This window comes from Raphanus sativus, chromosome 7 (assembly GCF_000801105.2).
Source record: "Raphanus sativus cultivar WK10039 chromosome 7, ASM80110v3, whole genome shotgun sequence".
In the NCBI taxonomy this organism is placed as follows: Eukaryota; Viridiplantae; Streptophyta; class Magnoliopsida; order Brassicales; family Brassicaceae; genus Raphanus; species Raphanus sativus.
In genome coordinates this window covers 11,516,727-11,542,548 of record NC_079517.1, presented here as the reverse complement: position 1 = coordinate 11,542,548, position 25,822 = coordinate 11,516,727, and the positions used below count along the sequence as shown (strand labels likewise).

The following is a 25,822-nucleotide window of genomic DNA, read 5'->3' as shown; positions in this document are numbered from 1 at the left end:
ATATAATCAAACTAAAAATGAACCAGATTTCATAAATATCCAAATGGATCCTATAACTCTAAAATCAGAAAAAGGAAACCGAAAACCCGAAAAACCGAGCTGAAATGGTCAGAGCTATCTCTGTCTTGACCTCCTAAGCATAATGGATATGGGCTTGATTCTTACCAAGCCCAACGAGAGAGTTCCCTGAACCCATGTCCAACGAGAGAGAGAGAGTTCCCAGAACCCATGTCCCACGATCCTATCAATGTTCTTCATCCGCCCTGATCAAAACACTCACTCTCAAGTGTCGGAAGTTGGATATCCGAGTGGTGATTTGTTACGTCAATAAGTGACGTTACATCGCACCGTCGAAAATAAAATAAAATAAAAAGCAAAGCCACCTTTTGCTCTCACCAACCACAAACCTCCTTTTACACAGGCAGTGTCCTCCGCACACACACATCACATCACAGAGAGATAGGGAGAGAGAGAGAGAGAGAGAGAAACAATGGCGTTGGCTCTTCGCAGACTCTCATCTTCCTTCAAGAAGCCCATCTTCTCAAATGGCGTTGGTTCCCTCCGTTCTATGGTTATATTCTCTGATTTTCAGGCTTTTTTTTTATCTTTGTATCCTCCTCCGTTAGATTCTGATCCTTTCTTCATGTCTTTGATGCTCAGTCTTCTACGTCAACCTCTGAGAGATCTCATTCCAGTGTAAAGATATCATCTTTTACTTTTACATAATACATTGGATCATATGCTTTTTATAGTGATCAACATATATATATATATCTTTGTTTCTTTGATCAGTGGATAAGGCAACTCAATGCACCTCTTGAAGAAATCGATCCCGAAATCGCAGATATCATTGAGCTCGAGAAGGCTAGGCAATGGAAGGTTATATTCATTCATTCATTCACATGAAGGGTTGTTGAAAGGTGGAAGCTTTATATTTGATTTGGATTTTGTTGTGTGTTTTCAGGGATTTGAACTTATACCGTCAGAGAACTTCACCTCTGCCTCAGTCATGGAAGCCGTTGGCTCTGTTATGACTAACAAATATAGTGAAGGTTACCCTGGTGCTAGATACTATGGAGGCAATGAGTATGTTCACTGCAACTAGCATCTGGGATTGATCGATCAAGTGTTGAGAAACATTTGTCTTTGTTATACTTACAAGTGTTTGTTGTTAAGTCTCTGATTGTTTTTTCTTCTTGTCAACTATAGGTACATTGACATGGCAGAGTCATTATGTCAGAAACGCGCACTTGAAGCTTTTCAGTTAGATCCTTCCAAGTGGGGAGGTACTCGTTTTATTGTACTAGGATTTGACATTCTTTTATTTACTAGTGAATCTGTTTGAAATTTATATTCAGAAACCAAAAAAAAACTTTCCTTGTTGTGTAGTCAATGTGCAGTCTTTATCAGGATCACCAGCTAACTTCCAAGTTTACACTGCATTGCTGAAACCTCACGAAAGAATCATGGCACTTGACTTGCCTCATGGTGGCCATCTTTCTCATGGTTATCAGGTACTTGGAACATAATAATCTCTATAGCATAGTGTCTGTTTTTCGGCTCCCACTCTCATCTCCATGTCGATTTGATATTTTGTATCCTTGTCCCTCTCTTTTCATTGTGCAGACTGACACGAAGAAAATATCTGCTGTATCCATCTTTTTTGAGACAATGCCATACAGATTGGATGAGAACACTGGTTACATTGATTACGATCAGGTCTGGTAGTTAACTAGCTTACTGCTTAAACACTTTTATGTTTACAAAATATACCACTGAGAAACATGTTGTTATACTTATTTTGCAGCTAGAGAAAAGTGCCGTGCTTTTCAGACCCAAACTTATTGTTGCGGGTGCCAGTGCTTATGCTCGTCTATATGACTATGCACGCATTCGTAAGGTAAAGTATTGTCTCAACTCTTGAGTGTGAAGTATAGTGTTATCAAAGCTGCATGTTAATTGAATATGGATTTCACTTTTAATTACAAAATGTGCAGGTCTGTGACAAGCAAAAGGCGGTTATGCTGGCTGACATGGCTCATATTAGTGGGTTGGTTGCTGCTGGTGTGATTCCTTCCCCTTTTGAGTATGCAGATGTTGTTACCACTACAACTCACAAATCTCTTCGCGGTCCCAGAGGGGCTATGATATTCTTTAGGAAGGGGTTGAAAGAGGTTAACAAACAAGGAAAAGAGGTGCATTTCAAGCTCATATTCTATAAAATGAATTGGTTACTAATTTTCCTTGTATTTGAACATATGTCGTTTGTATTTGTGTACATGGCAGGTCATGTATGACTATGAGGACAGAATTAATGCAGCTGTTTTTCCTGGACTTCAAGGTGGTCCACATAATCACACAATAACGGGTCTAGCAGTTGCTCTGAAGCAGGTTCGATCATCAAACTCTTTTTTACTTTCTATTGTCTAATATGAACTCATTAACATCTTTCACTTTCTGGTCTAGGTCTAGTATATAATTTTCATCTACTCTTTGATGATTTTTTTTTTTTGACTTGTCGATTTACTGCATTACAGGTGAAAACACCTGAGTATAAGGCCTACCAGGATCAAGTTCTCCGTAATTGTTCAAAGTTTGCAGAGGTGAGACGTGTTTGCTGATTTTCATATTCTTAGTTGATATGCCTCTAATATCCTGCCTTGTGATTGCAGACTTTGCTATCAAAAGGATATGACTTGGTGTCTGGAGGCACTGAGAATCATTTAGTTTTGGTGAATTTGAAAAATAAGGTACTTCTCATTTTTATCCTTTTATTGTATGAAGACCCTTTAATGTCTAGATGGAAATGCTTGCTTTCGACTTATATGTTTGCATAAGAAGGTGGTGAATTGCATTGGTTTTAGAGAATATAACTTAAAACTAAAGAATTTGGTTTTTATATGATAAACTCAAACAAGTATGGTTTCTTGCTTCTCATATGTATTGTGAGATTTCAGTTTTGACTGACCACACGTAGCAAAACAAGTCTAAATGTTTTGTTTTTGTACTGTGAACCTCATTAAGCAGTGCATAGGGGTCACTAATTTTCTCTGATGCATGATATTGGAATTGAGTTTTGCAGGGAATAGATGGATCAAGAGTGGAGAAAGTATTAGAATCAGTACATATTGCAGCAAACAAGAACACTGTTCCTGGTGACGTTTCCGCTATGGTTCCTGGTGGCATCCGTATGGGTAAGGCTCTTAAAAGAAAACTGAAAGAAGTGATGTGTTAACATGTCCGAAAAGTAGTAAATGTTCATGCTTGGCACCTACTAGTTTTAAACTTCTATTTTAGCTGTGATAATAGAGACCTGGTGATCATTGAAATAATCGTGATATGTCCCGATCTGTTCTCTTCTTACAGGAACACCAGCTCTCACATCAAGAGGATTCATTGAGGAAGATTTTGCAAAAGTGGCCGAGTACTTTGATTTAGCCGTCAAGATAGCCTTGAAGATTAAGACAGAGTCTCAAGGTATATATATATATAAGCCCTTCGGTTATATCTATTTGAGTCAAGGTCTCTGAAATTGGGGGGATTTATAAATGGTGTAATGCAGGAACAAAGCTGAAGGACTTTGTAGAAACAATGCAATCAAATGAGAAGTTACAGTCAGAGATGGCTAAGCTGCGTGAGATGGTTGAAGAATATGCTAAACAGTTCCCAACGATTGGGTTCGAGAAAGAGACAATGAGATACAAAGAGTAGTTCCATTCGTCAAGTGAATCCACACGTTTCCGCATAGGTAGTAAATGTCCCATAAGAGAGATTTCACGTTCTGATAAAACACACAGAAATGACCTCTTTCATTTGCTATCTTCCTTTTTTTTTCATTTTGTGTTGAGAATAAAAGGTATTAAGATGAACTTACAGCAATTTTAATACGGTTCACAAAACTCATGCATTCTTGTATGATAAACACATTTAACCAATAAGAAGTTTCAGACAAGACTTATTTTGGTCTATATAAATAGATGAGATTCTTGGTGCTTTTGGAAAGAACAAAAACAAAGAGAATCAGCTTCCTTCCCTGTGTAGAACTTGTGATACAGTTATGACTAGGCTATAACATGTTTTAGACCGTTGATTTCGAGTGCATTATGGGCATCACCAGGCAACAAAACTCTGAAGACTGCATAATGGTGATTTAAACTCTTCTCTCCTTGAAGTCTAAGAACACTGCCGAGACCACCTGCCGTGGGGTTTGGAAAAGCATAGAATATTCGTTTTATTCTTTGATGCACAAGCGCCATAGCACACCTTATATACAGAGGAACATAATTTACAACTTATCAGACTCTCAAACTTGCTGGCTGTTGTTAGAAGAGTAATGCATATATATGTATGTAGAAAGAAACTCACATAGGACAAGGCTCCCAAAGCAAGAAAATGTCATAGCCAGTGCAGAGGTAGGGCTTTTCCGTTGAAGGATCTCTAAGAGCTGCTTCTCTGCTGTCATTTGGAACCTATTGTTGGTGACACTCAAGAGTGTAAGAGAGAATGCTTTACTACTAGTCAAAAGACTTGGAGCACATTTTAAAATGTTGGTTTGGAATAAACTTACGTCTGGAATGTTACTGCTTGTTTTCTGCTTCTTAGCTGGAGAATCAGCATTTGAAGGTTGCGAACGATCCACAGCAAAACTCTCGGATGAATTGGGAAACAAATATCTATCTCTTGCAGCAGATGATTCAATCGCAACTATAGAAGCATGCCTTAGAGGGTGCCATTGGCTACCTTTCTCAGCATCATGTGGCTGCAAACTCCATTGCCAAGGATTCAGACAAGCAACAGCAGACGATGAAGCATTCAGTTTTCCAAGTAAGCCGTTTAAGCATATCTCCGGACTAGCGTTAGCCTCTCTGTTGATACTCTGACAGTGGTTAGATTCCCCTGTTTCACTGAAGGGAATGGTCTCTGTAGTAGTGTTGTCGCAGGGAGCATATACTTGATCAGTTTCGCTAGCTATTATCCGCCTAACAGAAGGATCAACTATCACTGCAGCATTTACAAGCTAAAAAATATACCAAAAGCTTAGCAATTTGTTCAATGAAGATCTTTATACATGCAATATGTTCAATCTTACTACTAAGACAAAACAGGCGATACGTGAAAAAAAATGAAAACAGATTAATAGGAGTGAGACTGGTCTGTTGTCCAAAACTTCATAACTACATTATGTAGAATAGATGAAGGGAAGAAGGAAAATACTTACAGGCTTATGAGTAGATACTACCAAATTAATGACAACTCTCATGAACTTGCAGATTGATTGTGTGTCTTCCTCACTGAATCCACCAATGCCATCTATATTGCTATAATTGCCAAAATGCAAAAGAAAACAATCAGTGAGTGCATCATAATAAGCGAAGAGACATGTTATTGCTATCATTGTGCAGACAAGATTATTCTAGAATGACTAAATATAATATTAAAAAGGATCATGCAGACCCCTTTTGGTTACAGTAAGATTCAATCAGAAGAAAAGGAGATGGAGCTTACTAGGTTGGAGGATGAAATGAAGTTGGCCATATCTTACATTGTTCTTCCCACTCCTCTTTCGATACTGCAGCATATTTGCATACCTATAATACAAGATTCAACCGAAAATGTAAATCAATGAGCAAAAATAATTGACACGGATTCTAAAGCATTGAAGACAAGTGCTGTGAGATGAAAAAAAGAAAAAGTAAGCAAACCCACTTGTGTAATAAAAGGACTCAACTCGTAGGGACCGAAGAGTTTCTGTATATCAGGTGGCATATCGTTAAAATGATCGTTGTGATCAGGTGCTAGACATAAGATGACAGTCAACTGAGGTTCCCCTGTAAAAGAAGCTTGCAATTAAGAGCAATATTCGAGGTATCACCGAACCAACGAAAAAAAGCTACCATGATCTGAAAGAATCTTCCTCCGCACCCTTTTAACATGACGAAGATCTTCCAGAGGAGAAATCTTACATAACTGCCTATCATACAAAAGTCAAAAACTCTTGTTAATACAGCTGCAAAGTTTCAGTCCAATGAATCAGAGTGGAAACAACATAACAAACCTCACAATGGTATTGGCAAATTTGGGTTTGATTACACTCGCATACACCCTCACTGTGAACAAAGAACACACAAGCAGACGTCTGAGAGAGATCAATCCAAAAAAAAAGGAGAAAGCATGCTTAAGAGAATGAAAGCATACAAGTGGGCTGATGCTCAGGTGGGTATGTAGGCTTATCAGGTATATGTATGATTTCCCACGCAGCTGAATCCATTCATTAACCTCTCAGCCTTATCCTGCAGATAGGTTCATAGCACAAAGTATAAAGAATTGGTGAGAAAGAAAAAAAAAAAAAAGAGAGGAAAGACTCCAACTTTCTATGCGGGAAACTGATGAGATTGGTTTAGAGGACTTAAAGGTCCCAACTTTATAACGTATAACACAGGTCAGGCTGCTTTGTCTAAGCATTGATTCTATTGTACAGAGCATTATAGAATACACTAGTTAATCACTTCGGATGCAATCCGAGAAAATAAATCGAAAAATGATCACCATTCACCAGAAGAAAGGTTGCTAATCATCAGAGAGATTTGATAAACTCAAACTGGAGCTAGAGAGAGAGAGAGAGAGAGAGAGAGAGAGAGAGAGAGAGAGAGTTCACCTATAAGACGCGACGGCGGGAGGGGGAGAGAGTTCTCCGAAGACGAGAACCGGAGAACCTTTGCAACGGCGACGTTTTGCTCCCCTGCATTGATTAAGCCTAATAATTTAAAATAATAAATACGTGGAAATTCTAATCACTCGGGACAAGACATCTAAACCCCTGCAACGACGACGTTTTCGCTGTCCGAGGCTTTACTAATAGCAATAATTAAGACAAACAAAATCAAAACTAATTAAATGAAAAATACGTGGAAATTATAGTTAATATAAAAGAGGCGGGGACAAAGACATCTAAAACCCTAAAGCAGAAAGCACTTTCTCCGGCGAAAGAAATGGCGACGAGTCTAGGGTTACGCCTCAAGGCGGCTACATCGACGTTGAGGAGCGGAGCAGCTGCCAGTACTCTTTCCAGGCCTTTCTCGCTCGAATTAGCGAAGAGATGTCGCGGATTCTGCTCTGAACCAGAGAACGACGTACCAACATCAGGAATCGGCAGACCTCTCGCCAAGATCCTCAAGGAGCTCAACAAAAAGGTTCCGGATTCCGCCATCAAGACGCGTGTCGAAGATGGGTTCGCCATGAAATACATTCCTTGGTTAGTCTTTTTTTAAGGTTTTTTTTTGAGAGAGAGAGAGACTAGTGTTTGGTACTTACTTGTATGTTCTTGTTGATGATTGGTCTGTCAGGCATACTGTGAATAGGATAATGAACCTGCATGCTCCAGAATGGTCTGGTGAAGTTCGGAGTGTCACTTACTCTCCTGATGGTAACACCGTCACTGTTGCTTACCGTGTCACTCTCTACGGCACTGATGCTGAGGTGTCTCCCTCTTCTTTACCTTATATGTTTGATGTTTTGTCCAATTTATGAAGTTCCGAGTTGGTACATTTGGTTTCAATAAACACTTGTTCGTATTATGTGTTTTATTGTCACATTGGTACCAACTCTGGTTCTAGTGAGTTTAGGTTTCTTACTCACTGTTTTGAGCACATTATGTGTTCATTGTATTGCATTTTTAGCTAGAACCATTTTCTGCTGATTGACAACTGTTTTTTGTGTGGTGAAGATATATAGGGAATCAACAGGGACCACTTCTGTAAATGACAAAGGCTATGGTGATGCTGTGCAAAAGGCCGAAGCAATGGCGTTTCGCCGTGCCTGTGCAAGACTTGGATTAGGGCTTCATCTCTATCACGAAGATGCTCTGTAATAGCTCAACCATGGAAACAAATTCCATGTTTTGGGTGTTCCCACTGCCTTAGTAGCAATAGCCGTTGAAGGTAAAAACTTTAGGAAGGCAAGTTTTGTATCTACATTGAAATCGGTTTATGCGATGAGCCTCGAAATACTTATATGGCTCGATGTTGCGTATATTTTAAGGTTGCGACTTAAACCTGTGTCAATTTTAGTTTGCAGCAAATCACCACTGAATTGTAGGATCAAATACACTCGATCCGAGAAATAACAAAGACTAAAATGTCTACCAGTAGCAGAAAACAAACATTTTATCTTTATTATGCGGTAAAAACATTCTGGTTTCAACTTTATAGACAAGTTTTAAGTATCATAACATACAACTTTAAAAGTGAGAAACACACCAAAAAAAAAAAAAAAAAACTAGTGAAGGAGAGTCATACACATCATGTTATGCGCATAACAACAGCTTTAGATTTACTTTGAAAGAGTTCACTATCTTACATGCCTATATATTTATTAGCAGCAACATATGTTATATCTTTGAGACTCAGAGAAAACACACACACAAAAAAAAAAACTAGTGAAGGAGAGTCATCTGTTGGATATTGACAGGATATGCGTCGTTAGGTGGTCCATAGAAAGCTCGTCTAGCCAGAACAGAGAGAGCACTCTGAGTAGGATGAAATGCATCCCAAAACAGATACTGTGACCTGTTAGGACATGGGTTCTGCAACGGCAAACAATTGATTTGTCCTTGGTTCCTCCCAACCCCACAACAAGCCCTGTCCACTACACTCAGTCCTGTACCCATACATGTATATATAAACCTCATAGAAAAAACTCATTTTAGCAGCCAAAGTAATCTAAACTATACCATAAGCAGCTGGGTTGTTTAGCATGTCACCAAAGGCACCATATGTGTTACCGTATACATAGATGGCTCCAGGTAAGCGTTGGTTCAGCTGGTCAACAATTGATCTTATCCCTTGGTTAAACGTTCCTAGTATCTGGTTCACTGTGTCAACACATCTCCCGGGTGGTCCAACTCCTGTGGCTCTTTGGCTTGGTATGCAGCCTAGTGGTGCTACTCCAGTTATGTATATTTTCCTTAGACCTAGGCCGTACAGTGTCTACACATAGTTTCAAAAATGATTATCATTGAAGGATAATAATATATACTACAACAAGATTTGATGTTATCATACAAGAAGTTGTCGAGCGTATTGACTGAGAAGTAGGTTGGCGAACTCAGGCGGTCTGTATCTGATGCTGGAGGAGTAGAGATTAGGCATAAGGTAGTTGTTGATATAGTCATTGCTTCCAAAAACGAGAATCACAAGCGATCTTGCCAAGTAATCCGTTAAGTTTTGAGGGCTCATCATGGTTCTTAACTGGGTCACGGTCGTCCCTAGGTTCACCATTTGCCGGTTCATGGTGAATCTATCTCCCTGCACATTACATCCATCCATCCATCACCACCCTCTTGTCTATAAATTTAAAAGTAATGAGACACACACAAAGCTCAGAAATTACATAGTTTTGGCCTGATTCATCAAGGATGCCAGCAGCTGCAGATGCAAAGTTAACTCCACCGAGGATTCTATTGCCTGATGTTGTTGGATCAGCAAAGGGAGGAGGTGAGGAGATTCCTAACAACTGAGCTGTTTTTACAGAACAGTTTTTTTTTTTTCAGTAATGACAAATCTGATTTTTTTTGATTAAAAAGGTGTCTGAAGCCTTACCAAGCAGATCAATGAAGTTCAAGCCGTTGCTAAACCTGCCAGTAGGACGGAAGTTTAAGTCTATACCATAAGGCAAGTAGTTGGCTCTAGCTATGGTTGCTAGAAAGTTGTTGTTCCCAACATCGACCAGTGAGTCTCCGAGCACAAACATAGCAGGAACTCTAGCTTGTCCGGTCACCAACTCAGGCTGTTGTGTTATAACAGACGCCATCACTGCAACTATAATAAACGCATATCCTCCACTTTGGATTCTCATCATTTTTTTCTCGTTTGTGTGTTTGTTTGAATTTTAGAATGTGATTGTGGAAGGTTGTTATATAAAAGGTTTTAAGCAGAAACATGCTGCATGTGACACATAGGAGTTATCTTCCGGATTCTCTGTTTTTGTAACGGCTCTCTTTTTCATTTCGGCTGCTTGCGCGTAAACGAGTAAATAAGGTTGCATCATGTTTGAAATTTCATTAAGAAGAAGCTAGAACTGCATATGCAAGACAAGAGACAAGACCATGACGCGTTTATTCGCCTTCTTCAGATAAAGATCAAGAAAAATAATGAGCACATGATTATCTTAAAGAACCAAGGTACAAGAGACTCAAGATATGTGAGAAGTCTTTTACCTGTTGAAGGGCTAAACTGGCATCTATAGCGGCTCTTTTCTTATCATATACATTTACCAACCAGAGAATCCCATTTTAGTATTGTCCATTTGATATTTGTCCCTCCTAGGAACCCACTTTCTCGAGCAACTCGTGTACCTAATACATGACATTCTTACAGAACAAAACAGAGAGGATGTCGTTTAATGTCTATGAGGTCTTCAATGATCCTCATAGTTTCTCTTAATAATCTCTCCTCTGAAAGTTTTTGGAGACGCCATCTCTGCTTCAAATAATGCACAGTACATGTTTTGCTTCAAATATTCAATCTCCTCCTGAAGGGGAAAAAAAAAAAATACTGATACAAGTACTTTGTATTTTTCTTTTCTACAATGAGAACTAAGTAACAGTGACCCTTAAAAACAGAATATACATTAAACTGTGCCACTTTCGAGTGTAGATAACACATATGGTTACTACTGCTACAAATAACTATAGATATTACAGGGCCAGAGAATGCTTCGTCACTTCCATTTTAGTGAGAAGCCCTCTCATCTCTTCCTCCATTCTCATCTTCATCTCGTAAAACTCTCTCTGTCCTCTCTCCACTGCCACCAACTCCTCCAGCTTCCTCCGCTTCCTCTCCTCTACCTCCTCCACACTCAGCTTCCCCATTCTCCTCTTGTACTCCTCTTCTATCTTCTCCTTCTTCGCTATCGCTATTCGTTTCAGCCCCTCTGCTTCTCTTCTTGCATCATCCGCTCGCCCTTGGAACATTGCTGCCTCTGCTTGCTTCATTCTCACTATGCTCTCTAGTTCTTCAAAACGAGGTTCCGTTTGAGTTTCCCTTTTCGAACCTGTCTCCACTCCAAATACTTCGCCTTGTCTCTCCATGTGGAATCCATCAACTACGCCTGCTGATCTTTTCGGCTGATGATGCGGTTTCTCCGAGCACACCGATCTCAGCCATGCCGTGTCCTGACTAGGGCTTCCCCTCTCGTGCCTTGGTTTTGGCTGCTCGTACCTCATCGGCGCACAAGCTTCACCAGGAGTGGAGGAATCACAGTCTGCCATTAACAAGAAAAATGTGTTCACAAGCGCTCTGTATAATCTTCAACTAAAGCTATATAAGAAAAACAGATAAAGCTTCACAGCTTATAAAGTTATGCACACCTGAAATGAAACCCAATATCTTACTGCATGCTTCAGGAAGGTCTATCAATTTACTTGTCAAACTTGCCAGTGTCGCATCAACAGCTTGTCTAAGCTGTTTCCCTCTGAAGTCTTTGCTTGATGAAAATATCTTACTGACATATTCCAGTTCCTTGCAAAACCGATCATATTTCCATTCCCTGGCAAAATTCAGAAACACTTCTTTGACAAAGCCAAACATTTCCGAGGGATGGTTACAGGCGACACAGTGGAACTGCATCTCGGTCGATCCTCGAGCACCAGAAGCACTGATCCCATTCCGGATGTAAGATTCTCGTATCCCACATTCTGTGTGACACCAGTGAAGACACACATCACACCCAACCCAGCTACATGTGTTGGATGCCATATCAAAGTTCGAGCACAAAAGACACATGCAAGCACTACAAAACCCATCCTTACTTGAACAAACCTTGCAATCACATTCATCCACAGGCACCAAAACCCTGCACGAAAGGTTTTTACATCTCATGTTCATGTAGATCTCAGCTAAGTGGGTAGAGGAGATACTCTCGTCCAGCTCGAGGAAATCAGGACGTCCTGTTTTCAGAGAGACCAATATCTCCAACTGAGCACGGTGTGATTTCGTAAGCAATTCCAGTGTAATATCAGTCCTGTTCTTCAGACCATCTTGAAAGACACCAAGTCGTGCATTCTTATCCTTGTTCAGCATCATCTGCCTGATGTATTCCTTCAAGCTAGCTATGTATCGCGTGGGCATCTCTTGAAACCTCTTGGTCATCACATGCATCGAGTCGGAGAGAATGTATCTTATTACAATCTCAACAGATTCTTCCCCACCAGCGTTCATGCCACTTACCCCGGAGATGCTACCTCCGAAAAAGTCCATGGCTTTTTTCTTCCCAGCATGGAGCTTAGAACCATTTTCAAAAGAGCCCGTTCTTGGACTTGCTGATCTAACGTCAACACTTTTCTGGAAACTCAACTGCTTCTCAAGCCTATCAACTGCCTTAGAGCTCCCATCGGTCAGTCTAAGATGCTCTTCATCAGCTTGACCCGGAATTAAAATTCCTTTCATTGATTGAGGAGGAGCAACTGAACCATTTCCATTTTCCATCAGTTTCTGATAGACTGTATTCTCATTGTACCTTGGATCATTATGAGACAGTGCCTGCCAATCTATACCTTGAAATATCGGTCGGCTATGAACTGACTGCTCATTATCTCCAATATTGTGATTCAACGAACAGCTCGGGTTATGATTAAACGAACGTGAACCTGAAAAGGACATAGACATGGTGAAGCCGTCGGAATCAGTACGAAACGTGTCTGTCATAGAACGAACACTTCCAGAACGGACTGGTGAACCCGTAGGCTGATTAATATCTTGACCACCAATCGGTAACAGCACATCAGGTAGGCTAAGTGAAAGATCCAGCGGCTCCAACAACTTCTCATCCTTTGGCTTACTGACACCTGAGTGCTCAGTTTTATTTGTTTTTCTGACGGGAGACCTAGAAAACAGTTCAAATCCTCTGGAACTTGGTCCACCGAAGTTGTCATCTTCATCTCTGTCCCTTTCAGTAAGATCCTCAAGCTTTCTTTCAGAATTGACAGCATGTTCTTGTAAATGAGTAAATGGGACATCCAAATTTTTGCCTTTATCCTCGCATTTGTGGATGGAGTTATCTGATAGATGCGGTCTATCCCCTAGAGCATTTTCCTCAACACGTTTCGGGGCTTCAACATCTGCTTCCTTGGCGTCACCATCACTACCTTTCACTGGATTAATCTCCTCTGCCTGAGACTGTTCAGGAACAACAGTAGGATGAAGACTTTCTTCCAACTTCACTTCATGCTCCTCCTGATATTCCTCTTCTCTGTCACCTTTACCATCGACCACATCTGTAACCTCCTCATTGACAACAGCAGTGTTTCTATCATCGCTAAGCTCATGCTCACTAGCCAAATCCGCGTTGTTTTGAGAAGTATGCATGCTCTCTGCCGCATGCTCAGCCACATTTTCCTCTTTCTCAACACTCTCAGCCGTTTTCATTTCCCTATCATCATCAAAGTCAGCGTTTTTCTTCCTCTCCTGGAAGCTGTTATCAATCCTTTCACTGCTCTGATCACCACCGGTAGTAGCCTCAGTAACAATCTCTGGTTGATGAGACTCAGGCTCAGGCTCCAGCTCTCCTTCCTCCATCTCGCTACTACTCTTACCCCCATGCACCTCCTCGCTTTTCTTCCCAACGCTCTTAGACTGCTCACTCCCAGAGTCTTTAGACCACGTCGGAGAAGCTAGAGACTTAGATCTAGACCGTGAGTTCCTCGAATCCACCTTCACCACTCTAGACACCTCGTTAGACCAAGAAGGAGGAGACTTAACACTCCTCTCCCTCTCTCTCTCCCTCTCACCACCATCCCAAACACCTCCTCGCCTGCTCTCTCTCCCAAAATCATTCCCAGGACCACCACCAAACCTCCTCCACGAAGAAGACACGCTAGCTTCCCTATTAGGCCTCTCTCTCTCGGACCGAAACCCCTTCGGAAAAGCCCTCTCGGATCGGTGGAGCCTCTCGTCTCTGCTGAACCGCACATCGGGATCTTTAATCCTCCGATTGCTACCACCACCACCACCGTCGAAGTCGAGATTGGATCGCCTCCGGGATAAAGACCTCGAGAAGTTCGCGGCGGGATCTTCTCCGCCGCGGTCGCGGTCGTATCGAGAAGGGGATAAAGGTCCCCTGCGACCCCAGCGGTGGGAGGAGGCGGAGAGAGGGCGGTCGGAGGAGGAGTTGAACGGAGGATCTCCGTCGGCGTTGTTGTGATTATCAGTGTACGAATCGAGATCGCTGCTGGATCTTAGCCTCTTCATCGTTTTTTTTTTTTGATTTGAGAGAGAGATTAGGGTTAGGGTTAGAGAGACGTATCGGAAATAGAGACGTAGAAGAAGAGGAGAAGAGAAAGAGAGAGGGAGACGTATCCACCAGTCAACGTTTCTCTTCTCTCAGCGACACATTTTTTGATCTCCGGTTTGGAACAGTGCATCACACACGTTTTTCCAACCACTCGAGTTTTTCATCGCGTGTGCTCCACCGTTCTTCATCTATAACGGCGTGATTTGAACGCGCCTTCTAGTGAAAGTTGGGGAATGAAAGTTGATTGGATGGGTAACCGGTCTGAGGCGATTTACTTTACTTTACTTTATTACATCAATCAGTGGATCTTGACTAGGGGCTGTCAACCCATTTGACCATTTTCTTCTCTTTCTTTCCTTAAATATTTATGTTCAAATCCAATTTTTTTTTGTAAAAATTGACCAAAAAAAATCAAAACAAATTATGTCCAAATCTAAAATTGTAATCAATGTACCATCAGGGATCCAAATAATAAATTTGATTATACTCCCTCTATTTCATAATATAAATATTTTTAGCAAAGTTTAGTTTTTATATTATTGAATATTTTGCGACTAATTAAATTATGTAGATTTTTTACAATTGATTGAAATCTTCTCTATTAAAAGAGAAGTACAGATTTTATCTACCATTTAAAAGTCACATTGGACAATTTCCTAGAAATCACAACTGATATTTATCTATTTGCATAATAATATCATAACAATAATTGTTATTGTAATTTATTATTTTCTTTCCCTAACAACTAATTAAAAGTATTAAAATTTTAATTTTGTTTCTCCTTTAAATGGGCCAATTGTTAACAAATTTTAATATATTTCTTATAAGATATACTATATTATGCTATATACATATATATAATTCTCCATTAGTGGTAATTTCATTAATAATGTTTTCTATATTTCTATGTTTTGTAAAAAAAATCGATAAAATAACATTTATAAAAGTATGTCAATAAGATAACCCAATATAATGTGATTAAAATGAAAATCCAAAAACTAATATAAATTTGTATTTTAGATATATTTTATTTTGGTCATTTAGATAATCATACAAGTTAATAAATTGTATTAATAAATTTAATAGAATAGATGATCCGTTTAAAAAAAGATGTCGCTATCTATTATATATCAAACAAAGATACAAAATGAACACACTCTAACATATAGAAACACGTACAAAATAGTTTTATGACATATCCAAAACAGAAGAAATTATAAATGGTATATTGTTGAAAAAAATAACACCCGTCCAGTCGGACGGGTTAGAATCTAGTTATATATTAAATGCTACTTTTTTAACAAGTGAACATTTTTTAATGATGATTATAACCCACTAAAACTACCTACAATGCAAAACAAATGAAGTATTAATAAGTTGTTCATGTCTAAATAAACTATCTATGTTTATACTTTTCAAATTAATTTAAAGTTAATTGGACTTTGTAGCTAGCCACTTAATCAACTTTACAATGAACAACCTATCATATTTTAGGTGTGGGCCATAACAGTTCACCCCCCATTTGACACTCACATCGTAATCAAAATGCTGAAACAAGAAAGGAAATGTTAAACGTATGTTTTCAAGCAGAAAATGCTTGTTAATCGTAACAGTGTCAAAGTTCTATTTATCAGTTACAAAGTAGTGAAACTTAATCATAACTATACTGAGATTATTCTTCTGCATAAGGTTGATCTACTTCATACAAATGTTGAACCTATCTAGTTTAGAACATTGCAAAAATTCAAACTCTAGTTGATTCTTCACTCTCCCAGATAGTTTTGCTGAGAGATATCTTTGAAACTGGTGCTTCAAATAAAAAAAAAACTAGAAACCTTACCTAGCAAATATCCAAGATTGATGGTTTTCTTCTCCTCTTGATGAAGAAGGATTAGGCTCTTCTGTTACAGCAGCTACAGGCTCCTTGAGTTCCATATCTTCACCCAAGATTTTTGCTGTGAATTTCCGTGCCTAGAGATCAAGATCGGGCCATTCAGTTACAATTCTTCTAACACCCTGCGGAAGAACACCGCATTTTAACAAATGCTTAATCATTCTTGTCGATATGGAGCATCTAGATTAGTGCAAACCATTAGTTAACCTGAAGCTATGGTTCCTTTGTCATGGGATTATTGCAAAGATCGATTGTTCTGCTGGCCTTGGATTTTGTGGCGTTTCCACACCAGGATTCACACAATAACCACGCTTGTATACATATCCTCCTCCTCCAGATTGTTGAGATAGTTAACATACACCACAGCCACGCCTGTACATATCAGCCCTGGATTTACGTATGGCTCCATCAGGTATCTGACAGTGGCATATATATGTTAGCACATCCATATGTTCAAAGACTAATCAGAGCTCAGTGTCCTAAACAGAATAAAAATATTCATCAATTTGTATCATTCCAGTATTTTCCTCAGTGTTCTATAAACCACAACTTTACTTTTTCTTTATACGTCGCACACGCATCAAACAAGAAGTGTCAATGTGTATGTCTGAAATCTCCAAAAAACCGACAAAAATGATAAATTATGAAACTTAAGAGAATTATCACAAGATGTTGGATACATCACTAGCCTAGGCGCACAGACAGTAAAAGAGTACCTTGAGCTTCGAAAATTGGTTAGCCAGGGACAACTCCTGATGAGCCAAATCCATCAACCTACATACAGACAGATCAGACGATCATGGGAAGCAGACTGTAACCAACGATTGAAGCATGTTTGCTTTCAACATAACAAATGGAAAACTATAAAACAATACAGCAAACTGATATAGAAAATGTAAGTGAACTAAAAGACGGGGAACTAGGTTTGGCCATATTCAAGGCTCATGCTAAAGTAGGCTTAGACCGAGCGTCACAGACCACTAACGTCTAGAGAAAGAACCATGAACACAGAGCAAGACTAATGTGCAAATAAAGGTATTTACATGTATAGGTCCATATCTTCAATGTTTAACAGGGCCACCATTCAGACGGTCTCTGGTTTGAAAGTATCTCTTCTTTCGAATCAAAATGAACAACATGATCAAAGTCAAAATGAACTTAAAAGGGGCATTTTCGTAAAATCTGATCAAAAGCCACTGATAATTTACCACATTACCCTTTGTTGTGATCAGATCATCGCAATTTACCTCAAAACGCTTTTCTATTATGATAAGTTACGACCTTCCCCAAAAGAAAAGTCACTGAACCGAAAAAAAAGGAAGAGGAAGAGTCAAAACGCTCTGAACCTCTCTCTCTCAGAAGAAGAAAGACGATGGAGAAGAGGACGATATACTCATGGGGAGCATCGATCGTAATCTTCCTCGTTCTCATGATCGTCACTCCGACCATCCCTCAATCTCAAGCCTATCACGATTTCGCCGATCAACGCTCCTTCTTCGGTCCGTAACTTCTCCTTCTTTCTTCTCCCATCATCATCATTTTTAGGGTTTTTAAAATCTTACTGATCCATCAATCAATCTGATCTCAGGGATTCCGAATGCTCTCAACGTCATCTCCAACTTCCCTTTCCTCATCATCGGCCTCCTCGGTCTCGTCCTCTGCTTTTACCCCGATGATTACTTCAGATTCAGGTAAGAGTCATTCAATCTCTCTCTACTTCGTCTTCTCCGTAGTGAATGAAAGGTTTGAATCTTTAAACAGTTTGCGAGGTGAGAAGTTGGGATGGACTTGCTTTTTCGTCGGTGTGGCGGCTGTTGCTTTCGGATCTTCTTACTATCATCTCCACCCTGACGATGCTCGCCTCGTCTGGGATCGCCTTCCTGTATGCTCTCTACTCTCTCTCTCTCTTAACTCTATGTCACTCACTTGTGTCTGCTTTGTTTTTTTTGGACTAGATGACTATTGCCTTCACGTCCATCATGGCTATATTTGTGATCGAGAGGATTGATGAGCACAAGGGCACTTACTCCATCGTCCCTCTGCTTCTCGTTGGCCTTGTTAGCATTCTCTACTGGAGGCAAGTGTCCCTAAAACTTTCCATGGGGTTTCTATAATAAGAACAGTTGCTAACTTGTCATTGTCATTTGCAGGTTTTTCGATGACCTACGTCCGTATGCTTTAGTCCAGTTTGTTCCCTGCATTGTCATTCCACTTATGGCTATCCTCTTACCTCCGATGTATACTCATTCCACGTATTGGCTCTGGGCTGCAGGTTAGTTCTCTCTCTAAGTTTGAGCTGATATATCTTCTTCAGTTTGGAAGCTGTTCTTATTATGGATTCTATTGGTTCCAGGATTCTACCTCTTAGCGAAAGTGGAAGAGGCTGCAGATAAGCCGATATATAGCTGGACGCATCATATTCTTAGTGGCCATTCTATAAAGCATTTGTGTGCTGCTATGGTCCCTGTCTTCCTTACCCTCATGCTCGCCAAAAGAAATGTTCAAACTGAGAGGTATACATATGAAATGATCGGATCCATATTCCCGGACTTGACGCGTTAACACCAATGTTGTGAAACGCAGGATTAGCTTGTATAAGACATGGAAGATATCATGGAAGAGGAGTAGAGGGAAAGGATCAGAGGAAGAGAGCTTCGAGTGTACTTACTCCAACGTAGCAGTCGAAGAGTCTCGATAGAGGTTATGTTGGTGGTTAATGTAAGATCCATCTTTTACTTTTGATAGTTTGTGTTTAAGATCATTGGCAAATGGAACTAGTTATAGCCGTATAGGGGAGGGGTAGAGATTGATAATCAAATTGGAAACTCATGAGCTTGTGTAATCTTATCACAATTCAAGCATTTCATCGTGCTAACAACTCTTTGTTTTTATTATGATACAAACTTTATTTAAAATTGGGAATACAAGTTTGCCTAATGTTGATGGTCACTTACAGAAGTGTCAAGTAGTGTTATCAGGAGGAAGTGCCGTTAACTCTCCTAATAACAGAGACGACACCTTGAAACCCCCTAACTTCCCATCTCCATTCGTCACCGTTCCAGTGAAACTGTTGCTCAGAGCAGCCCCCTGTCATCGCCTCTCCTCAAGATTCTCAATTCCCAAGAATCAAGGCTTATGCACTGCTTTGAGAACAAGAAACGTTGAAAGTAGAAACAGTCTTCCTAATTTGGTAGAATCTGATATGAAACACCCAATGTCTTCAGTGAGAGAAATAGACAGTGATCAAGCTTAGCAACAGAGTCTCTGTTAAAGAGACAGTCTTCTCAACAGACACGTAATCTTCATTTCCCGTAATGTTTGGTCACGAGAACTCAGTTTCATCCTTGTTTTGGTCCCCCCTTCACATGCTTACCCTGTGATGCAACAAACTTGGGTTCCCTGTTCCTACAATCCACATTTGCCACAAAACACACAAGTTTCTGTTTCCACCATCTCCCTTTCCCAGTTTAGAATCAACTCGGAGAACATGGAATCCAGTTTTCGTTTCATCCATCAATTTCTCCTCATCTCCCAGACCTTACTGAGCTTTCCCCACCTCCTGGTAATATCAGCCTGCCTCCTCATAGCAGTCTTTGCTTACCATTCCTCCAGACCAACATCTATATACCTCATTGACTTCTCATGTTACCAACCTCCAGACTTCTTGCGATCTCCAATCGCCAATTTCATTGAGCATCTCAACCTATCCGGTATCTTCGATAGAGAATGCCTTGATCTCCAGCAGAAGATTCTAGAACGGTCAGGGATCGGAGATGATGCGTGTGTCCCTGTGACAGTCCACGAGATTCCACCACACTCTTCTCTCTCAGCATCTAGAGAAGAAACTCATGACATCCTCTTCACTGTTGTCCAAGACCTCTTCTCAAAGCACAAGATAGATCCAAAGAGTATCGACATCCTTGTCTCTAACTGCAGCCTCTTCTGTCCTTCTCCATCCATAACCTCCATCATCATAAACCGTTTTGGCATGAGGAGCAACGTAAAGAGCTTCAGCTTGAGCGGGATGGGCTGCAGCGCCGGGCTTCTATCGATAAACCTCGTCAAAGATCTAATGAAGATCCATGGTGGCTCTTTGGCGTTAGTGTTGAGCATGGAAGCAGTGAGTCCAAACGGTTACAAAGGGAAGTGCAAGTCAATGCTCATTGCCAACACAATCTTCAGAATGGGTGGAGCAGCGATGCTTCTCTCCAACAGAGATCAAGACAAGGACAAGGCCAAGTATAAACTCCAGCATCTTATCAGAACTCACCTCGGATCAGACGATGAGTCATACGAGAGTGTAATGCAGGAGACTGATGAGGAAGGACTGGTGGGAGTAGCTTTGTCTAAGCAGCTTGTGAAGGTAGCATCAAAGGCCTTGAAGATCAACGTGGTGGAGTTAGGCCCTAGGGTGTTACCTTACTCAGAGCAGCTCAAGTACATAATCTCATTTATCAAAAGAAAATGGAGAAAGCAGAATGAGATATACACACCAAACTTCAAGAAAGCTTTTGAGCATTTCTGTATACATGCAGGAGGAAGGGCGATAATAGAGGGCGTGGAGAAGCATCTGAAGCTGGAGAAAGAAGATGGAGAAGCGTCAAGGACAACACTGTATCGTTATGGGAACACATCTTCTTCTTCTCTGTGGTATGAGATGCAGTACCTGGAAACCAAAGGTAGAATGAAGAAGGGAGATAGAGTATGGCAGATTGGGTTTGGAAGTGGGTTTAAGGCTAATAGTGCTGTCTGGAAATGCATTTCTGAGATTGATTCAAGAGAGAAGAATGCATGGTCTGATAGAATCCATTTGTATCCTGTTTGTGGAGATGCATCAGGTTAGAAATTAACGCAAAGTGTACTGTCTTGTTTTGGTCAACTTTTTACACAAATATCATAATTTGATTAATGATCATTAACCTCTTATTATATCATTTGTCACAAGAAAGAAAGAGGCCAAAACACATGTGCACATTCAACATTAAATGATTCAAAAGTCTTTTGGTTTTAGACTTTTAGCTGATCAGCGCTACACGTTCTTCCACATTATCTTTCTCCTCTTCAAACTCCTCACCCATCACTCTCTCTCTCGCCTTTCTCGCCTGTCCATATGATCAAATTCATAGGATGTTAACATAGACAATCACTTTCACTTACTTTAAAGAATATGTACATGACAATATTCACCTGTTGTTTCCAGTTGGTGAGGCTGACGATAAGACCAAGCAGAACAGCTTGTACAAATGAACCAACTGTAATACCAATCCAGAGTCCTCTTCCTCTCATGTCAAACCTAAAAGCTAATATAATAGCAGTTGGTATTCCAAATAGATAGTATGCAGCTAGGTTTACATATGCTCCAATATCTTGCCTCCCTGATCCTCTAGCCACACCTGTTTCAATCCCCACTTAGTAAATCACTAAAGGACTATAACATTGTTGAAGGGTCAGAAATGTTAACCTGAAAGAACAGCGTGAAGGGCGTCGAATATGACTGATAAAGAAACCAGAGGAGCTATTGATCTTACGTAATCCACAACTTCGGTTTCAGAGCTAAACAAGTAACCAAATACGTTTCTTGCTGCAAAGACTGTTGCACCCACCAGTACTGATTCTACTCCTGTCATGACCATCACCGTGTACACCGCCATTCGAGCTTTTTTCGGGTTTCCAGCTCCTAGTTCGTTTGCAACTCTTGTACTGCAAGCAACCAAAAAAAAAAAACAAGTAGTAAGACTTAGGTTTTTAACTATCTCCATTTTTGTGAAAATAGAAAGGAGCAAGAACCTTGCTGCTGCGCCTAGACTCTCTGGTATTTGGTACAGTGTGAAGATTGTTGATAGACTTGTTCAAGAAATAAGAAAGCAACTGAGTTATTGTATGATAATAAACACTCTTTATCTCAAAACGTAGAAGACAAGTAACATACCAAACTGAGAGAACAGAGGCTTCAAGCTTAGGGTTCGGTAAGATACCAGAGAGCATCACAAGAAACTCAAACGACCACCACTCTAGGCTGATTCAGCAAACAGATTCATCACAATTCAAATGAATAAAACCAAAAAGGAGACAAATAGGATGTTCATAATCATATACCAAATCATGGATGCAGATGGGATACCAAACTGGAAAAACTCTCTCATCCCTTGAAACACACTCATGGAGATCTTCCCACGGCTCTTGCTACAAGTGGAAGAAAACGTCATGTACGATCCAAGCACAAGCACGTTTAGCCAGTAAGAAACGCTGATGGCTATAGCTGCACCAATGCTTCCAAGCCCGAACTTGAAGACTAAGCTATAGCAGAGAACAACATGGCAACACACAGCAGAGACGGAGCTTATCATCAGAGGCAGAATCAGACTCTGCGCTTGGAAAAACTTAACAAGAGGCTGCATCGTCGCGTAACCGAAGAGAGCTGGTATGAGCCAGGTCGCAAACTTCCCGGCTTCTTGAGAAACCTGAGGGTCTTGTCCGATGAAAGAGAGTATCTCGCCCATGTAACTCCACAGAACAGAGAGAGGGATAGAGACAACGAAGAGAGCTAACATCCCTGTGTAAGTATGTTCTCCGAGCTTCTCGAAGTGCTTAGCTCCGTAAGCTTGACCACATAGAGTCTCCAAAGCACTAGCAAGTCCGAACTGTGAAAGAAAGAAAGATCATCAGTTAATGAAAGACAAGAACCTTCAAGAAAAGAGAACGAAGAAAGAGAACATTACGACGAGGCTGAAACCAGTGACGCTGCAGAAAGAAATGGCGATGGCTGTGCTTGAGAGGTAAAGCTCACCGAGATGACCAACCATCATTATCGATATGATTTGAAGAAAGTACATGGACGAGTTCACCGCGACCATTGGACCTGCGATGTAGCTGAGCCTCCCCATCTCCCGGAGCAACACATCTTTCGTGTTAATGACTTCTTCTTCTTCTCCTTCTCGGACGAGCAAACCCTTCTCAGCAGAATCCATTTCTTGTTTCTCCGGAGATTTCGAGATTAGTTTGTTGGAAACCTTTTAATAAATCTCTCTACTTTTATAGTGTAATGTATTTTTTGGGGGATCTTCCTCTTCAATATAATGCATTAAAAAAATATGCATGTTTGTCACGCGGAGTGTGAACCAATCATATATATAGAAGATTTTTGATTGTTATACTTTGACTTTCATAATCATTGACAAAATCAGAAAGAAGATTTTTGTTTGTTATTTTAAAACTTAACATGAGTTTCATCGCTTCATGTATTGTTATTTTAACCTTCCTACGTGTTTCATCACAGTTTATCTAGAATCCTTCAGAGATATGGAGAGCCTGTTTGGCCTCTCAAGTGTCCTTTAAGTTTTTTTTTTTTCTTTTTGGAACTAGGGGGCGTGCAATGCCGTATATTTCTCCTGAAAACGAGGCGTTGACTTTGGCCTCTTGAAGTTTTCGTTGGTTTCAAATAGAAAAGTATGAGAAATTAATCACTAATGACAGCTTTTTATATTTTTTTATCTAATCGCGAGGTATGAACGTGTATAGTTTAGTGAAGCTATTAATACATAAAATTCAGTGTGTGTAGTTTATTGTGGGGGTGTGGTAGACAAGTTATTATTTTGTTTTACTAGGTATCAGTCTTTTCCTTATTTTTAAGTGTATAGATTTGTCCAAAATTATGTAGACTTGTTTCCTAACTACCTAGTTATTATTTTGTTATTATTATTATTCTTCTCTTTTCTTTGAATTTCAAGGTAGGACCATTAGATGGTTATTGGGGTATGAAGTTTGTGATTCTTCTTCTGAGTGGCATTCACATATTGTTAATTTGGATTTTTGTCTTTGATTTTATGTAGTATTCTACAAATGCAGATTCTCCTAGGAAATATGGAAGAATATATGTAAGTACATTTGTTTGTTACTTTCACTGTCATAATCATGGACAAAATCAAAAAGAAGATTTTGTTTGTATTTTAAACTTAACATTTGTTTCACACCTCTTGTTTGTTATTTGACCTTCCAACGTTTTTCATCACTCCTTACCTCGTATTCTTCATAGAAGTGAAGAGCTGGTTGCCTCTCCAGTACTATCTGTCTTTTTTTTTGAGAAAAACTACTATCTGTCTATCCATCATTTTAAGTTTTTTTTTTTTGGGAACTTAGCGGCGTGTAATGCCGTATATGCCTCCTGAAAACGAGGCGCTGACTTCGGCAGCCTACAGTTTTCGTAGGTTTCTAATAGATATGAGAAAATAATCACTAATGACAGCTTTCTGTACTTTTAACTAATCGCGAGGTATGAACATGTGTAGTTTAGTGAAGCTATTAATACATCAAATTCAATGTATGTAGTTTATGGTGGCGATGTGGTAGACAAGTTATTATTTTCTTTTACAAAAAAAGAAAAAAAAATCTGGTTAAGTTTGCTCAGTGACCAATTTTCTATATTCTATTAAGTGGATTTGTTTTCCTGCGATGATGGGTTAAGGTTTGTGGACGGTTATGCTCTTTTCGTGGACTTGGTCTTGTGGTTGCGTTTTTCCTAACTACCTTTTATGTTTTTTTTTCTTGTTAAGTCAGATAATCTCTTGGTAGGACCTTTAGAATAGTTTATTGGGCATGAAGTTTGTGAACCTTGTGAGTGGCGGCATTCACATTGTTAATGTAGGTAGATTTTTCTCTCACATTTTTGTACTGTTTTTCTCACTTATCTAAATGTTGTTGATGATGCAAAATCGCTAGAGCTCGTGTCTCATGCTTGATTTTGTTTCTCCTCCTCTTTTCTTAAAACTTCAAAAAAAAAAAGAAAATTCAAATCAAACATCTTAAGCATGAGTTACAACTTAGAAGAAGAGAACACTAAACAGATCGATAACCCCATCCACATTTAGTTATTCACATCTAGACGTATATCATGTATACCATTTACAGGTTCGCCCTAAGAAGAAGATATAGAAGGCTCAGAAATGTATATGTTAATTTCAGCCGTTCTAAAATGTCATTTAGTTTAGTGGTAAAATGTGATATATATATATACTGGAACACGCTCAGAATGCTCTTGTCCAACCCGAGACTCACACCAACAAAGACCTGTATCTTTCGTTATGCTTTGCAAGCAACGATGCATACAATATGGAGAGAACGAAATGCAAGACGACATGGAGAACATCCTAAAGATATTAGCTGCCTGGTCAGGTTTGTGGACAAGACAATGAAACTCAGGTTGCTTTCGTTAGAAGGGAAGGGGCAGCAGTACCTTGATGAAGGTCTGATCACTTGGTTTGGAATACAAGAAAAAAATGGAGGAGCTCGTTAATTCTTTCTTTAGATCAGATTTTTTGATTCTTTAAATAGAAGATAGAACAGTTGTAATTGATGTAAAAAAGTTTTTAGCTTTAATAAATTTCACAATCATTTAAAAAAAGTTATATATAATTTTTTACAATTATTTTTTTACTCTGGACCGAATGCAACAATCACCACAGGAATGTCTTCTGATAGGTGGATCATCTACTCTACATCACTGACTCAATCTTGAGGAACCGTATCTCTGCTTTTCCCCCCACAGGAAAACAACTACAGCCTCAGAAATGTTTACATGTTGGGAACAACAACCTTACATAAAGTTCAATCACTATCGGTTAAAGAATCTCTCCACTTCTCCTGAGG

The 25,822-nt window shown here is 39.7% G+C and overlaps 8 protein-coding genes across 14 annotated transcripts; 4 read left to right on the top strand and 4 right to left on the bottom strand.

The window, feature by feature from the left end:
* Positions 1-282: 282 nt before the first annotated feature.
* On the top strand, positions 283-3,974 carry LOC130497920 (serine hydroxymethyltransferase 2, mitochondrial-like). Its single transcript, XM_056991172.1, has 15 exons — positions 283-571; positions 661-696; positions 793-879; positions 965-1,086; positions 1,210-1,286; positions 1,390-1,514; positions 1,627-1,719; positions 1,808-1,900; positions 1,998-2,195; positions 2,287-2,391; positions 2,538-2,603; positions 2,673-2,750; positions 3,083-3,194; positions 3,367-3,477; positions 3,563-3,974. The coding sequence occupies exons 1-15, from the start codon at positions 491-493 to the stop codon at positions 3,709-3,711; spliced, it is 1,533 nt and encodes a 510-aa protein (XP_056847152.1). The 5' UTR covers positions 283-490; the 3' UTR covers positions 3,712-3,974.
* LOC130494419 (tRNA-specific adenosine deaminase TAD3-like) lies at positions 3,860-6,810 on the bottom strand. Of its 2 annotated transcripts, none has more exons than XM_056991174.1 (10): positions 6,656-6,810; positions 6,196-6,290; positions 6,056-6,107; positions 5,895-5,971; positions 5,707-5,828; positions 5,506-5,588; positions 5,219-5,318; positions 4,568-5,017; positions 4,366-4,469; positions 3,860-4,263 (listed from the first exon to the last, which is right to left on the bottom strand). In XM_056991174.1, the coding sequence occupies exons 2-10, from the start codon at positions 6,266-6,268 to the stop codon at positions 4,062-4,064; spliced, it is 1,263 nt and encodes a 420-aa protein (XP_056847154.1). In that variant the 5' UTR covers positions 6,269-6,290; positions 6,656-6,810; the 3' UTR covers positions 3,860-4,061. The 2 variants fall into 2 exon arrangements, with proteins under 2 accessions (XP_056847154.1, XP_056847155.1); XM_056991175.1 differs by lacking the exon at positions 6,656-6,810 and adding an exon at positions 6,547-6,636.
* A 149-nt stretch (positions 6,811-6,959) lies between these two features.
* LOC108816972 (DNA repair RAD52-like protein 1, mitochondrial) lies at positions 6,960-8,060 on the top strand. Its single transcript, XM_018589543.2, has 3 exons — positions 6,960-7,252; positions 7,344-7,476; positions 7,724-8,060. The coding sequence occupies exons 1-3, from the start codon at positions 6,990-6,992 to the stop codon at positions 7,865-7,867; spliced, it is 540 nt and encodes a 179-aa protein (XP_018445045.1). The 5' UTR covers positions 6,960-6,989; the 3' UTR covers positions 7,868-8,060.
* Positions 8,061-8,298: 238 nt separating this feature from the next.
* Positions 8,299-19,273, bottom strand: LOC108816971 (GDSL esterase/lipase At1g71250-like). Of its 5 annotated transcripts, none has more exons than XM_056991177.1 (9): positions 19,135-19,273; positions 16,897-16,954; positions 16,377-16,596; positions 16,127-16,302; positions 9,597-10,527; positions 9,388-9,515; positions 9,060-9,302; positions 8,729-8,984; positions 8,299-8,655 (listed from the first exon to the last, which is right to left on the bottom strand). In XM_056991177.1, the coding sequence occupies exons 5-9, from the start codon at positions 9,853-9,855 to the stop codon at positions 8,432-8,434; spliced, it is 1,110 nt and encodes a 369-aa protein (XP_056847157.1). In that variant the 5' UTR covers positions 9,856-10,527; positions 16,127-16,302; positions 16,377-16,596; positions 16,897-16,954; positions 19,135-19,273; the 3' UTR covers positions 8,299-8,431. The 5 variants fall into 5 exon arrangements, with proteins under 5 accessions (XP_056847157.1, XP_056847156.1, XP_056847158.1 ...); XM_056991176.1 differs by having other exon boundaries at positions 16,388-16,596; XM_056991178.1 differs by having other exon boundaries at positions 16,388-16,567.
* On the bottom strand, positions 10,593-14,801 carry LOC108816967 (protein OBERON 4). The gene is made up of 2 exons (XM_018589537.2): positions 11,366-14,801; positions 10,593-11,259 (listed from the first exon to the last, which is right to left on the bottom strand). Exons 1-2 carry the CDS (start codon positions 14,241-14,243, stop codon positions 10,694-10,696), a joined length of 3,444 nt encoding a protein of 1,147 aa, XP_018445039.1. The 5' UTR covers positions 14,244-14,801; the 3' UTR covers positions 10,593-10,693.
* Positions 17,447-19,041, top strand: LOC108818103 (uncharacterized). The gene is made up of 7 exons (XM_018590970.2): positions 17,447-17,679; positions 17,769-17,871; positions 17,942-18,062; positions 18,136-18,257; positions 18,331-18,452; positions 18,534-18,693; positions 18,764-19,041. The coding sequence occupies exons 1-7, from the start codon at positions 17,553-17,555 to the stop codon at positions 18,876-18,878; spliced, it is 870 nt and encodes a 289-aa protein (XP_018446472.1). The 5' UTR covers positions 17,447-17,552; the 3' UTR covers positions 18,879-19,041.
* LOC108818101 (3-ketoacyl-CoA synthase 7) lies at positions 19,261-21,071 on the top strand. 2 transcript variants are annotated; one of them, XM_056991173.1, is made up of 2 exons: positions 19,261-20,617; positions 20,716-20,852. In XM_056991173.1, exons 1-2 carry the CDS (start codon positions 19,560-19,562, stop codon positions 20,834-20,836), a joined length of 1,179 nt encoding a protein of 392 aa, XP_056847153.1. In that variant the 5' UTR covers positions 19,261-19,559; the 3' UTR covers positions 20,837-20,852. The 2 variants fall into 2 exon arrangements, with proteins under 2 accessions (XP_056847153.1, XP_018446469.1); XM_018590967.2 differs by having other exon boundaries at positions 19,261-21,071.
* A 9-nt stretch (positions 21,072-21,080) lies between these two features.
* On the bottom strand, positions 21,081-23,264 carry LOC108818098 (protein DETOXIFICATION 14). The gene is made up of 7 exons (XM_018590965.2): positions 22,900-23,264; positions 22,277-22,821; positions 22,110-22,196; positions 21,968-22,024; positions 21,642-21,880; positions 21,368-21,573; positions 21,081-21,282 (listed from the first exon to the last, which is right to left on the bottom strand). Exons 1-7 carry the CDS (start codon positions 23,146-23,148, stop codon positions 21,196-21,198), a joined length of 1,470 nt encoding a protein of 489 aa, XP_018446467.1. The 5' UTR covers positions 23,149-23,264; the 3' UTR covers positions 21,081-21,195.
* Between the last annotated feature and the right edge of the window lie 2,558 nt (positions 23,265-25,822).

What these genes read in the sequence shown, in the direction of transcription:
- LOC130497920 (XM_056991172.1), top strand. Translation starts at nt 491, where the DNA reads ATGGCGTTGGCTCTTCGCAGACTCTCATCTTCCTTCAAGAAGCCCATC. An exon ending in ATTGTTCAAAGTTTGCAGAG is followed by an intron (nt 2,604 to 2,672) that starts GTGAGACGTGTT and finishes TTGTGATTGCAG; the next exon opens with ACTTTGCTATCAAAAGGATA. An exon ending in TCCTGGTGGCATCCGTATGG is followed by an intron (nt 3,195 to 3,366) that starts GTAAGGCTCTTA and finishes CTCTTCTTACAG; the next exon opens with GAACACCAGCTCTCACATCA.
- LOC108816967 (XM_018589537.2), bottom strand. Translation starts at nt 14,243, where the DNA reads ATGAAGAGGCTAAGATCCAGCAGCGATCTCGATTCGTACACTGATAAT. An exon ending in GATATTGGGTTTCATTTCAG is followed by an intron (nt 11,260 to 11,365) that starts GTGTGCATAACT and finishes TGTTAATGGCAG; the next exon opens with ACTGTGATTCCTCCACTCCT.
- LOC108818098 (XM_018590965.2), bottom strand. Translation starts at nt 23,148, where the DNA reads ATGGATTCTGCTGAGAAGGGTTTGCTCGTCCGAGAAGGAGAAGAAGAA. An exon ending in GCCTCTGTTCTCTCAGTTTG is followed by an intron (nt 22,025 to 22,109) that starts GTATGTTACTTG and finishes TTCTTGAACAAG; the next exon opens with TCTATCAACAATCTTCACAC. An exon ending in AGTCTAGGCGCAGCAGCAAG is followed by an intron (nt 21,881 to 21,967) that starts GTTCTTGCTCCT and finishes GGTTGCTTGCAG; the next exon opens with TACAAGAGTTGCAAACGAAC.
- LOC108818103 (XM_018590970.2), top strand. Translation starts at nt 17,553, where the DNA reads ATGGAGAAGAGGACGATATACTCATGGGGAGCATCGATCGTAATCTTC. An exon ending in TCGTCTGGGATCGCCTTCCT is followed by an intron (nt 18,063 to 18,135) that starts GTATGCTCTCTA and finishes TTTTTGGACTAG; the next exon opens with ATGACTATTGCCTTCACGTC. An exon ending in GTATTGGCTCTGGGCTGCAG is followed by an intron (nt 18,453 to 18,533) that starts GTTAGTTCTCTC and finishes TATTGGTTCCAG; the next exon opens with GATTCTACCTCTTAGCGAAA.
- LOC108816972 (XM_018589543.2), top strand. Translation starts at nt 6,990, where the DNA reads ATGGCGACGAGTCTAGGGTTACGCCTCAAGGCGGCTACATCGACGTTG. An exon ending in GCCATGAAATACATTCCTTG is followed by an intron (nt 7,253 to 7,343) that starts GTTAGTCTTTTT and finishes TTGGTCTGTCAG; the next exon opens with GCATACTGTGAATAGGATAA. An exon ending in TCTACGGCACTGATGCTGAG is followed by an intron (nt 7,477 to 7,723) that starts GTGTCTCCCTCT and finishes TGTGTGGTGAAG; the next exon opens with ATATATAGGGAATCAACAGG.
- LOC108818101 (XM_018590967.2), top strand. Translation starts at nt 19,560, where the DNA reads ATGCAACAAACTTGGGTTCCCTGTTCCTACAATCCACATTTGCCACAA.
- LOC130494419 (XM_056991174.1), bottom strand. Translation starts at nt 6,268, where the DNA reads ATGGATTCAGCTGCGTGGGAAATCATACATATACCTGATAAGCCTACA. An exon ending in ACCTGAGCATCAGCCCACTT is followed by an intron (nt 6,108 to 6,195) that starts GTATGCTTTCAT and finishes CTTTGTTCACAG; the next exon opens with TGAGGGTGTATGCGAGTGTA. An exon ending in CAAGCAGTAACATTCCAGAC is followed by an intron (nt 4,470 to 4,567) that starts GTAAGTTTATTC and finishes CACCAACAATAG; the next exon opens with GTTCCAAATGACAGCAGAGA.
- LOC108816971 (XM_056991177.1), bottom strand. Translation starts at nt 9,855, where the DNA reads ATGATGAGAATCCAAAGTGGAGGATATGCGTTTATTATAGTTGCAGTG. An exon ending in GAACTTCATTGATCTGCTTG is followed by an intron (nt 9,516 to 9,596) that starts GTAAGGCTTCAG and finishes CTGTAAAAACAG; the next exon opens with CTCAGTTGTTAGGAATCTCC. An exon ending in AAACAACCCAGCTGCTTATG is followed by an intron (nt 8,656 to 8,728) that starts GTATAGTTTAGA and finishes GTATGGGTACAG; the next exon opens with GACTGAGTGTAGTGGACAGG.